Here is a 13207-nt window from a genome sequence, read left to right on the forward strand (position 1 = left end):
GAACATTTGAACACCAATGGTAAAATAATAAATTTAGAAAAAAATAAAAATATGCAATGAATGAAAGTATGCAAATAAATAAAATAAAATAAAATGAGAGGGAAAAAGGATGAGAAGAAGAAAAAGAAAGTGAGAAAGGAGAGAGAAGGAAGAAATTAGGATTAGAAGAGAAAAGATAAGAAAATTGGCACTAATCTGGATAGGTTGTGCGACGCTGGCAACGCGATCGCGTGGGTGACGCGGTCGCGTGGTGCGCAATAAGGTCAGGTGACGCAGACGCGTGGGCACGCGATCGCGTGACTTGATTTGTGCTAGTGGCGCGAGTGCAGCCTCGCGGTCGCACAACTCTCTGTTCGAAACTCTTTTTGCCAAAATTCTGGGTGACGCGATCGCGTGGTCGACGCGATCGCGTGAGTGGCCTTTCTTTTAAAAATGACGCGGACGCGTGGGGCACGCGTTCGCGTGGTAGGGCTTGGGCTTCCAGCACAAGTCCAGCCCAACTCCAGCTCAACTTTCTGCCATACACCCTTTTTACGCCGATTTCAGGTGACGCGGTCGCGTGGGAGGTCATTATTCCCATATGACGCGGTCGCGTGGGATAATTTGTGCCATTGGCACGCCTCCAGCGCTGCTCCTGCGTAACTCTCTGTTCATATTAATATTGTCTCCCATCTCTTTGCGACGCGGACGCGTCGCGTGCTCGCTTTTTTTTTTTTTTTGATAATCTGAAAAAAAGATGCAGAATGCAGTGTTAATATAAATGTGATGCAAAACTCCAGGTTCAATATAATAAAATAAAATAAAACTCGAAAACAAATAAAACTAAATAAAAATGAAAAATGAACGATCATACCATGGTGGGTTGTGTCCCACCTAGCACTTTTAGTTAGAGTCCTTAAGTTGGACATTTGGTGAGTTTCCTGTTATGGTGGCTTGTGCTTGAATTTATCCAGGAATCTCCACCAATGTTTGTATCTCCAGTAACCTCCGGGATCCCAAACTAGGCGCAGAAAGCCTTCAAGTAAGTTAAAGCAAGTGACCAGGCCCCAAGAGTGGTTATTGATAGAATGGATTCCGGGGTCCCAGATCTTGCTGTTGCACCCGTCTTCTTGATGATTATCATGATTCCATCTGGGTGGTTCAACTTTAGAATTCTCACTGAAGCTTCCAAACAACTTCCTAGACCCATTCAATTGAGCTCTACACCAACCGTTGCGTTTAAACTTAAAGCTTCCAACCATAATGAACCTTGCAGGACAATTCTTACCACTGGCCATCTTTCTCTTACTCTTAATGCCACAAAGAGCTCTAAGTTGACCATCCGTCTCCAGTAGCCCATATTCAAGTGGGATTAGAAAGCTATGGGATATGAATTTTACCCACTTGAATGTTGTGAAGGATGATGGCAACTTAGGGGGAGGTGTTTTTAATGAAATTGCAAGCTCCACTCCCTTGTGCTCTTCTCTGATAATTACCACCTCTTTGCGAGCTTCTTCAATTTCAACCTCTTCCTCTTGGTAGCTTTCTTCCAATTCAATCTTCTCTTCATTGCTTTCCAAGGGCATGGGAGGTTGTGCTTCTTCTTCTTGAATCTCCATCTCTTAATCAACCTCTTCCAAGTCTTCAATTGTGATATGCCTTGGAGGTTGTACACCCTTCTCAGCATCAATTTCAAACGTCTTGGAAGGGGGTTCTATGACTGAACTTTCCCATGGAGGTTCTGCATCTCCTAAGTCTTCAACCAACTCTTCTTCTTGAACGATGACAGCTTCTTTTACTTGTTCAAGTATGAATTCATGCTCTGTCTTGTCCACTGGAGCCTCTAGTATCTCCTTCCTGCTACGCTCTTCGTTAGACTGTTCACATGGTTGTAACCAGACTCATAGCCAAAGGGGTGAGAGTTCATAGTAGTAAATAAAAATTAAAAATGAAAATAAAAATAAATTTTAATTAAAAGGTTATTTAAATTTTGAATTTGAAAATTAAATTTTGAAATAAGATAAGATAAGATAAAAATTTAAAAAAAAATATGAAATTTTTTTTTTCGAAAAAATTAATTAAAAATATTTTTGAATTTAATGAAGAAAGAGAAAAACAATAAAATGACACCAAATTTCAAATTTTTAGATCAATACGAAGAAAACAACTAAGAACAGCTTGAAGGTCAAGATGAACGCGAAGAACAACTCGAAGATCAAGATGAACACTAAGAACAAATTTTTAAAAAATTTTGTAACAACTAAATAAAAACCAATAACCTCTTAATTTATGAAAAAGCAAAAATAAAAACAAAAATAAAAATAAATAAACAAGCAAAAATAAAAAAATATTTACAATAACCAATAATAAGGCACACGTTTGCAATTCCCCGGCAACGGCGCCATTTTGATGAGAGAACTTTTGCGTGGTCTAGAAATTTGAGGATAAATCCTCGTTGCAAGTATAGCTTCTAAACCAACAAAGTCCTTTCATACAAACGTGTTGGGTGTCACAAGTAACAAACCCCTTTGAAATTGATAACCGAGTATTTAAACCTCGGGTCGTCTTCTCAAGGAATTGCAGGGAGATATGTTCTTATTATTGGTTATGAGTTGTAAATTGGGGTTTATTAGGAGATAAGGCGGGAATATATTGAATGACAAGTAAAATAAAATAATAACAATAAAATCTCTTGGCAAGGTATGGAGAACTGGAAGTCCTATCCTTATCAATTGCGATGAGAATTGGGTTTTAATCCCACTTTGTTAACCTCTAACTATGAAGGTAAATCAAGAGGATTAATTAGCTTAATCCTCAGGTTCTAGTCAATTCCTATGGAAAGACTAGAGTTATTGGAGCAACTCCCAATTTCAACCACTGCTTTATTTGACAGCTCAAGCGTTACCAATAAATCAACCAAAGCCAAAAGGAAAAAATCTAAAATATTTAAATAAAGGAAAGCAATCATAGATCTGAAAATACCTCAAATTAGCACTAATAAAGACATCAAATGTAACATGGAAGAGTTCATAAATTAAATTAGAAAAATAAATAAAAGGAACATTGAACCTGTGATCGCAAAAGATGAAATAATCATGAAGTGAAAAGAATCCTAATTCTAAATCCTAAGAGAGAGAGGAGAGAACCTCTTTTTCTAAAAACTACATCTACTCCTAAAATTGTGAATATGAAAGCCTGATGATGAATGGATGCATTCCCCCACTTTATAGCCTCTAATATGTATTTTTTGGGCCGCAAACTGGGTCAGAAATAGCCCAGAATTCGCTGGTTGCGAATTCAAATGCGCTGGTTTCCGTCACTGCGACGCGGCCCATGGATCACGCGGTCGCATCGCCTAGCGTCAGGGGAACTATAGCATATTATATATCAAATCGAAGCCCCGGACATTAGCATTCCAACGCAACTGGAACCGTGTCATTTGGACCTCTGTAGCTAAAGTTATAGGCGTTTGAGTGCGAAGAGATCAGGCTGGACAGCTTAGCAGTTTCTCCAACTTCTTGTATTCCTTCCATTTTTGCATGCTTCCTTTCCATCCTCTGAGCCATTCCTGCCCTATAATCTCTGAAATCACTTAACACACATATCAAGGCATCTTATGGTAATAAGAGAGGATTAATATTAGCAATTATAAGTCCAAAGAAGCATGTTTTCAATCAAAGCACATAATTAGGAAGGTAAATGTAAAACCATGCAAATAGTATGAATAAGTGGGTAAAGAGTAGATAAAAATCACTCAATTGAGCACAAGATAAACCATAAAATAGTGGTTTATCATCCACCTAATCAGCCATGCCCTCAGGAACCTGGGAAGACGTCTCAACAATGTTCTTGCGAGAAGACATGAGGTCAACTAGTCCTACAGCAAGAAGAAAAGAAAGCAGATTACTAACCCAAAAAACATCTCGGATAAAAAACAGAACAGCTCAGACAGGCATGACATAGAGCAATGCAAGCAACAAAAGAAAACCCAAGGACCCACGCTAAAGATCCAGGGGTATCCTTTGGGGGCAAGATAGGGAGCGAGGACTCAAGGAAACTTACAAGTTACATCTCTACACGACCTAACAGGAAGACAACACTCTGAGAGGAAAACCATGAAGAAAAGTCATCAAAATAATTACCTCCCAAATTCACAGTTTCGGACGAAACTACCAAGTAACAAAAGCCTCAAGAGGAAGTCAAGAGGAAGTCAAGAGGGAGTCATCAAAAACGCCACCTTTTCTAGAGAAAAAACACCCCAAACAAAGACGATTTACGAAGATAAAAAAGGTACCAACTTTCTACGAAGGTTCATCGGTAAAATTATCAAACATAGCGAAAGTCATCAAAAGGAGCAATCTTTTGGGCGAAGCAAACAGGTTCATAAAAGCAAAAAAAAACATACAGTATAGCGACGAGCAAGCACAATGAAGCATAAAGATTCAAGCTTTCAAACATGCATTTAAGCAAAACCAAAACTTCACCAGGAACTAAAGGCAAAGAAGGAAAAAAGTGTCAAAAAGAAGAAAAATCAAACCTGGAGGAACAGGAGAAAACCCTGAAGAAAAGTTGAGAGAAGAAGCAATAGAAGAGCCACCCCTCGAACAGAAAGCCTCACGGAAGTAAGAAACAGAAGGCAAAATCCAGAGTCACCCACAAAAGAAGCAATAACCTAACAATATCGCAGGGAGAAACTATAAACTCCAGGCGAAAACAGAAAGAGAGAAAGAACAGGGAGGTTACGAAGAAGAGAAACCATTTCCTGAGTGTAAAATTCAAAAATAAAGAAGTTAAGGGAAACGGGGCAATTAAAAACCAATTAATGAAGGTATTAAAAGCCCCGCATATTCCCAAAGCCAGGAGCGCTAATAAAAAAGCGCGCGCTTTTTTAAGAAGCAAAGGAAACGTTCCGTATTCAAAGGAAGAAAAAGCTCTACGAAATCGACAAAATGCTCGAGTTCGACTTTCAAACGGAGAAGGATCGAAGTCCTAAAAACTAAGACTCGACAGAAAAGAAAGACCGAGCTCGAGCAGGGGCACTGTTCATACCCTGGGTCAAGCTGTCTGACCCGGGATGGTTAGCGGCAAAGCGACCGACCTTCTCAGGTCAGATCATCCGACCTCTTCTCAAAGAGCTCGGCCAAATTACCAGAAAAGCCTAATAAAGGGCCCAAATAGAGAAACGCAACCCAAATCCAAAGACAGTCCAAGCCTACTGGGATAAGGGCGGTTCCCTTGAAGATAAGCTGACCTCAACTCAAAAAGATAAGATAACTAACTTATCTTATCTAAAAGGTCACTCTACAACCACTATAAATACGCTGGAGCACCCAGGTATAACTCATACTCTGATTCTACTAAAAACCTACTTAATACCCTTGCTAACTTAAGCATCGGAGTCCCTTGCAGGTACCCCCCACCCTCCGGTGGTGAAGGATCAGCAGTGCAGCCAAGCTCAACAAGTCGGACACGACAGCTCCGGCCTCCACTTACAGCCGGACACGTCATCTCCGATCAGCACAGAAGATCTCGTCCGAGATCGACCTACAGTTTCAGATAACCCTCGGAACAGACTGCAAGGGACTTGACCATCTCCAGGAGCTATTGATACATCATTGTCCCAACCTGCAGGATGTCTCAGGGAAAAGCTTTCCTGCCTCTCAGTCAATTCTCAAATTATATGGAGATTCTTTGCTGAAGAAATGCTGGCAGATGAAGGACCCACTGATTTTGTCCAAAATGTCCCACATCCGCAACATCAATGATGACGGACTTTGGATTTCATGACTCAAGAAAGTACAATTGCTTTTTCTGTCCATCATATTCAACAAGTAATGTGTTTCACAGTAATTGCTTTAGATGATACCATTCACTGTTTTGGCTTCTTAAATGAGGATAGTAGTCTTAGCAGTTAGTCTTGCTTATTTTACAGAGTACTATTCTTGTTGGTCATAAATGGTTGAGGGAGCAGTGCCCACTCAGAACCATATATCTCTAATCAACAACCACCGGTTGGTTTAAAGTTGATTAAAAGGGAATTGGTATAACTAGATTAGAGTTGCATTGCTGCACTTGGATGGTAACAGTAATGTGATTAAATTTATATGCTCTCTCTGAGTTCAGAGAATCAGAGTCTCTTTAGCGATCATTTATGGACTATTGTTTTTCGATATTCTTTGACCTATGATACCTTTAGATTTATGCCTTTTATCCTGGTTGCAAGGGTTCTGTTGATAATTGTTGTCCACTAATGAGGGCAGGGTATAGTGATTAAAATTTAACATTCCTAATTTTTGTCTATATGGTTTTAATAACTAATATATGGTCTGTACTGCATTATTTATTTTTCGAACATAAAACAAACAAGCTTGGGTCAGTATATTGTTAGTCTGTTTTGTGGCAGTTAAATGTTTTATTTGTAATTCTTGTCATGTCATAGATCTGCCTTTTGAGAGGTAAACTTCTAGTCTATATAATGCAGGGTCTAGAAGTTGTAACAAGGGTAACAAGGATGAGCGTGTCACCTTGCGCGCCAAACAAAAACAAACACAAACTGCTCAAGAGAAAAGCTGACTACCATGTGGATTGGAATCGGGAATGTGAACGTGACCATGATCATGATCGTGACCAGAGGGACCACCGTGATCGAGAAAGAGGCCATCACCACCATCGCCACCACCGGTCAGGATCCTCTTCCCGGATGTCATCTGAACCACCAAAACCTCCTCAACTGCACCATCATCTGCAGCTGCATACCGCAAACAGATGGCCAGTGTTTTCTCCCGCATAAGCTTCCCCGCTGAGGAAGAAATGACCAAGGAGGATCCGAGCTCCCAAGTTCATGACACACTTGCAATACGAAGAGATATTACAGCTGGAAGCGAACCTCGCTCCCTGATGTACTCTTTTTCCTGACTTCATGGTTTTTTCCCAAAAAGGGTTTTCCTGAAGGGGGTTTTAACGAGGCATCACAGCGAGGGCTAAGGGGCAGAAATTTCAATCCCTTAGTAGCAAGAGCACCCTTGTAAAGTCACATTACATTAGTAATAATATTTCTCTTTATATCTCTTTATCTCTTTCTTTAAAATTTCTAGTTATCATTACTACGATACGCACTGATTTAAGCTCGGAAAAGCGCAAAAATCCATTGACCAACCTACATGGTTGGCAAGATAAAATGACGAGGTACAAGTCAGTGTAAATAGGTTATAAAAGTCGATCGTAATGACTTGGAGATGATGTATCTAACGAGTTAAAAGTCGGTTATCCCGAGTAGTATAAAATGCATCGCAAGAATAACTTAAATTACAGTAACGAACAAAATTGAACGTAAGAAATTCAGCCGAAGAAAAACAAAGAGACGCGAAAACCCCTTAAAGGGACCAAGGGTAAGGGCTTTTCATAAAGATCTTGCCAAAACAAAAGGATTACTCAACGAAAAGTTTTTCTCTAATCACGTTAGGCAGTAGAAAAATTATCTAACTCAGATAATTTTCTATCATTTGATGAAAAGTTTTTCTCAAAAAGCTTTATAAAGCTTGAAACAGAAAGAGTTCTTCACAAGTAAATCTAGTACACTAAAAAGCCTTCAAAAAAGTTTTCATCAAAACCAAAAACATCACATGCATAATAAAATGACAACTTTGTTAAAGGTCCTATCCAAAAAGGATCAAACGAAACAAAAATTGTTGTTAAAGATCCTATAAAAAGGACCGAATGTCAAGGAACCACTAGCAAAATATATAAACAAATATAAAGAGTTCATAAAAAGGACCCACAAGTCGAGCCTTTAATAATATCATCACTTGGGACCAAGAAGGGGGTTTGAGTCATCGGCAGGGGAAGAGGTTGGCCCGGCCGCAGAAGTTGGAGGGGTCGGTGGGATCTCTTCGGCATTAGGAGCTGAAATCACCTCGGGAGCTGCGGAAGAAGTCGTCATATCTACCCTAAGGGGAGGGGATTCAATGATGCGTTGCCCCGCTGTCTTCAGTTCGGAATCAGTCTGGGGACGAGGAGGAGAAACTATCTCTCCATTAACGACAACCTTCTCAGGATGAAGAGGGGATAGGTCCAAGTCGGGAGTAATAACTCCGACTTGTTGCTTCAGCATCCTAAACACCTATTCAGTATCCTCAACAATGTAATCCTTCAAGTCCTGGTAACTCTCCCGAAACTGCTCAACCTCCTTTTTCTGGAACCATGATTGGAACCATTTGGAAAATTACAATGATATCCTCTTTCTGAACCAAATGAACCAAGAATGGGGACTTGGTGATAGGAATAAGATATGATTCCATGCTTCTTGGTAATCATAATAGGTATAGCTCTGAGGTTCAAATTTTAAAGAGAAGCTTTTAGATTGATATGGGGGTAATTCCCACTCTTGTAGAGATAATATTTTCATGATTTTATTTTTGAATAAATGGGCTGCTTGGTGTTGGGATCTCTATAATGTGTCAATTCAATAGATCCAGTGTCTACTAATATGAATTCATAGAATTTTTGGATTTTTTGAGGGGTAATAGGAATATAATGGAAAGTATTTGGGAAAATAGTCTTGTATAGAATTTTTCTATCTTTTTTGAACCACTCTTTTTCGATGGTTAATATTATGATAGGATTGGGTTTTTCATATTAAGGAAACTGTTCTTTCAATGGTTGAGTGTTATAGAGGTCTGATGGTTGCAATAATGTGAATTTATTATTAGTAGTAATTAAAGAGCTCTTAGATGGTGATGATGATGATGATGCTTTTACAACCTGTGACATAGTCATAGGTTTTAATGATAATGGTTTTGGTGGTACAGGAGTAATAGGTAATTTTCTTTCTTTTATTTGGTCAAAGGATTGACCATAATCTTCACTGGAGGCTGATTTTTGATCCATTCTTTTCCTGCAAAAATTCTCTAGTAAGAAAGTCAGGGAATGAATTTAGTTCTCCTTTTATATGTTCAATAGTACAATAAAAACATGATAAAATAGTTTGCCATCTTGTAATATTTGTTTTGAAACCAGATTTTTTACATCATTTTTCAAAACACTTGGAGCTGCTTTACAATAAGATCTTATTATAAATGTTTTATTAAATAAATCTTCCTGAAATTTTGAAACACATAATACTATAGCAAGTATTTTTTTCTAACTGTTGCATAATTCTTTTGAGGCTGGTTCCAAATTCCTTAATGGTATTTTACTATTTGCTCTTTTGAGCTATTAGGAGGTATTTGTTTAAGAATTCCTCTATATCCTAATTCTGATGCATCTGTTTCTACAATTAATTTAACCAATGGATCTAGTATAATTATACAGGGTATTTCTTTTATCACATTTTTTATTTTTATTATTATAGAAGTCATTTCTTCTGTCCATGGAGGTGGATTTTTTCTTAGTCTCTTATAAAGAGGTTCGCATGTGACTCTTATTCCAAGTAGAAATTCTGCCATATAATTTAAACATCCCAAAAATCTTTGTAATTGTTTTTTGTTAGTTATTTCATTTGGAAATTTATCTGCAAATTCAATGGCTCTTTTAATAGGTACTATAGTCTCTTGATAGATTTCATATCCTAAAAACCTTACTTTAGTTATAAAAATTTTCATTTTCTTTTTTGATAACACTAATCCTTGTTCTTTTATAATATTCATAAATTTTTTTAGATGATATATATGCTGATTTATTCCTTTTGAGTATACTAATACGTCATCAAGATATACTATAGTAAATTCTATATGCGGGTAAAATATATTATTCATTATTTCTTGGAACTCGCTTGGAGCATTTTTTAATCCTTGGGGCATTACATTCCATTCATAATGTCCAAAGGGTACTATAAAAGCTGTTTTATATCTATCTTCCTCTTTTACCGCAATCTGATAATATCCTGATTTTAAATCAAATTTTGAAAAGATATTTGCTTTATTTAATCTTTTAATTAAATCACTTTTATTTGGTAAGGGATACCTAATCCATTTTAATACTTTCTTAAGAGGCTTATAATTGACAACTAATTTTAGAGCACTTCTTTCTATTTCAGATGCTTTCATCACACAGAAGCCTGTACAGCTCCAGGGTGATTTCGAAGGCCTTATTAGTTCCTTATCTAAATATTCTTGTATTTATTTTTTACAATATTCTAGATACTCTTTATTCATATATATTAATTTTGCCTTTGTTGGTATATCTTTTTCATTAAATCCATCTACATATGATAAAAACACCTCATGTAATTTTCTATGCTGAAAAGCTTTGGGGTTTAGGCTACATAATTCTTTCTTAATTTTTTCTTCAATTGCTTTTATTTTATTTTGTATTTCAGGAGTTTGTAATTGTTCTTCTATTCTTTTGTATATAACTTCTTGATTTAAATAGTTAATTTGTCTTGTTTTTCTTTCTATAACATTAATTTGGATTGGTAGGTGTTGTAAAATTTTCTCTTGGTTTAAATAGTTAAATTTGTTTTGTTTCTTTTTCTATAATATTAACTTGTGTAGATAGATGTTGTAACATATTGAGTTCATGTTGTTTTGATTTAGTGAGAAATTCAAAATGAACAGGATGATTCGAAATGCGTACACAAGTTATTCCGTCGATGTCGAGGTTAAAGGGATATAGTAACATAGTAAAAGGATTTCCTAATATGACTTGATGAGATATATTTCTTGCCAAAAAGAATGTAGTGGCAAAACATACTCAATTTTTACAAATTTTTGCTTTAGATAATTTATAGTCTATAGTCATTCTATCATTTTCTGCTTTTAGAATTTTTTCTGTAGTTTTTTCATAATATTTTGTAGGTATTAACCCTTCTTGTGTGTAATTTACATCAGCTCCTGAATCTACCATAGCTATGAAATCAAATTTTTCTTCTCCTACAATCAAGGTTATCGTAATAAACCACTTTTGGCTTACTAATAAAGTTAGTATATTTATGTAATTTTCTGGACCCATGTTAATATAATTCTCGAGAATTATTATGTTACTAGTCTCTTCTGTTTTACTAACATTATTTTGCAAAGTTTGTTTTTGGATTTTTATTATATTTTCTCCTTCTATTTTTAATAATCTATAGTCCATATTAATATTTTATTGTTTTAATTCTGAAACTTCTCTCTTTAACTTTTTTATCTCCTCTTTAAGAGAATTAAGAGAGACTTCTTCTTGTGGATTTTTAAACCGATTATAGATTTTTTTTATTTTTATTGGTCTTATTTCCTGCTTACTTCTTTTTTTTTTTTTTTAACAAATTCAGCTAATTGGTTTATGAATTCATCTCTTAATGGGATATCTTTTAACCTGTCAATTATTTTTATTAGAGTAGAAGTCTGGTCTCTAGTCAAAATATTTACGGTTTTTTTACAATTTCTACAATTACATAATCCTATTCTTAAACAATTATTCTGCTCATTTTGTTCAATATTTTTTTATGAGCTTTCTTCTTCTGACATAAGGTCTAATTGTTGTATAAAATAATCTTTAATTTTAGAAGAGTCCTCATAAATTGATTCTTCCTCTGATTCTGAATTGATTAATATAGTTGTCAAAGCATGTTTAATTTCTTTATTTTCTATTTTAGTTATTTTCTGCTCTGTTGTACACTTATTAGCATACTATCCTTATTTTTTACATTTCCAACATGTTACTTGTTTTTTCTTATTAGAAGATTTAGGTTTTCCTTTAGGAATTTTATAGAATTTTTTATAATGTTTTTGTTCATAATAAAGATGTTTATCTATATTATATTTAGGTTTTTTATAATTTTTTTTTTAATTTTATGTTGACCACTGGGTGCTTTTTCTGGGGTTATTCCATATTGATAACAAAACGTTCTAAGTTCTCTTTTTTCATGATAGTTTTTTGTTTTATTTTTTGTTGTATCTTGGTATCTGTGTATACTTCTATGCCTGTTTGTACTATTATATTATGCAATTGTCCAAAAGTTAATGAGTTATAGGGAATCTGGTCCCAAACTGTGTTTGTAATTTTTGTAATACTTTTTCAGAGAATAATTTTAGTAAAACTGCTACGAATCTTTCTTTCCAGAAAGGTGCATGTGCATCATCTCTTATCATAACTTTTGACATAAAAACATCTTTATACCATCTATAATCAGACATGGTTGGGCATCTTAAATTCATTAATTGGGTTCCTATCCTATCTTTAAAAGTACTTGGATCTCCTACAAAATTTTTAATAATGGTATATATTAATATGGATGTAGTGTAACACCCTACCATACAGAGTCTTATGCTTAAGTCATAATTCAGAGATGGCAAGGTATTACGACCTCAAACAAAAATTTAGTACGTATAGTAGTATGAATAATTGATTATAACTAGGAGCCTTTGTAGAAAAAGGGGTAAACAAATTGTATGGGTTTTGTAGAGCTCTCCGCGGTGAATGCGTGGCCGCAAACGGAGCGGCAATCGGCGCTCTAGATCAAAAGTTATGGTGGTTTGAAGATTAAGTGAGAGATAGAACTTGAGAGAGTGTTCTTCCCTCCATGGCCTCTATTTCAGCGTGTTTAGTGTCTCAAATGAGGAGAGAGAGTGCTGAAAACTAGGGTTTTGGTTTAGTTTAGTTGGGACAAGGGCCCACTTTGGGTCCAGTTGGCCCGGTTTGGCCCGTTCGGTCCAATCATGGTCCGATTTCTATAAAATTGGTACCGAAATTCTCGTCTCAATTTCCTCTATCATATTAAGCCATAAAAATAACATTTTTGGCTTTCTAGAATAAATTCTCATTTATGGGTTAATTAGCCGTTAATTAACCGGATCTTACATTCTACCCACCTAATTGGGAATTTTGCCCACAAAATTCAAATTCAAATTCAATTACCTGAGAATAAGTGCGGATAATCCGTTCGCATCTCCGACTCAAGTTCCCAAGTGTGTTCCTCAACACCGCCTCGACTCCAAGCCACTTTGACTAATGAAACCTCTTTTCCACGCAACCGTTTGATACTAGTATCATCAATTCTGACAGGAGCCACTGGAAGCGTCAAATCTTCCCTTAACTGAACCGATTCGGGTTCTAACACATGGCTAGCATCAGGAGTGTACTTCCGAAGCTGCGACACGTGAAACACATCGTGCAGGTTCGAAAGATGAGGTGGTAGAGCCACCCGATACGCCACCGGCCCAATCCTCTCCAAGATCTGAAATGGACCAATGTATCGAGGATTCAACTTCTTTGCTCTAATCGCTCTACCTACTCCTGTGGTCGGAGTAAC

General features: G+C 36.4%; 1 protein-coding gene and 1 long non-coding RNA gene across 2 annotated transcripts in view; one reads left to right on the forward strand and one right to left on the reverse strand.

Annotated features, from left to right (window-relative positions):
• Positions 1–5800, reverse strand: part of LOC110268779 — a 16434-nt gene extending 10634 nt beyond the window's left edge. The window contains exons 1-2 of the long non-coding RNA XR_002357243.1: positions 5550–5800; positions 5078–5080 (exon numbers count right to left, since the gene is read on the reverse strand). This is a non-coding gene — a long non-coding RNA (uncharacterized LOC110268779). The remainder of the gene's footprint in view (positions 1–5077; positions 5081–5549) is intronic.
• The window catches only part of LOC107628252 (E3 ubiquitin ligase PQT3-like), a 44514-nt gene extending 37465 nt beyond the window's left edge, over positions 1–7049 (forward strand). The window contains exon 2 of the mRNA XM_021115672.1: positions 6461–7049. Coding sequence (XP_020971331.1) covers positions 6461–6769 — 309 coding nt within the window. The 3' untranslated portion in view covers positions 6770–7049. The remainder of the gene's footprint in view (positions 1–6460) is intronic.

Source organism: Arachis ipaensis, chromosome B02, assembly GCF_000816755.2.
Source record: "Arachis ipaensis cultivar K30076 chromosome B02, Araip1.1, whole genome shotgun sequence".
Lineage (NCBI taxonomy): Eukaryota > Viridiplantae > Streptophyta > Magnoliopsida > Fabales > Fabaceae > Arachis > Arachis ipaensis.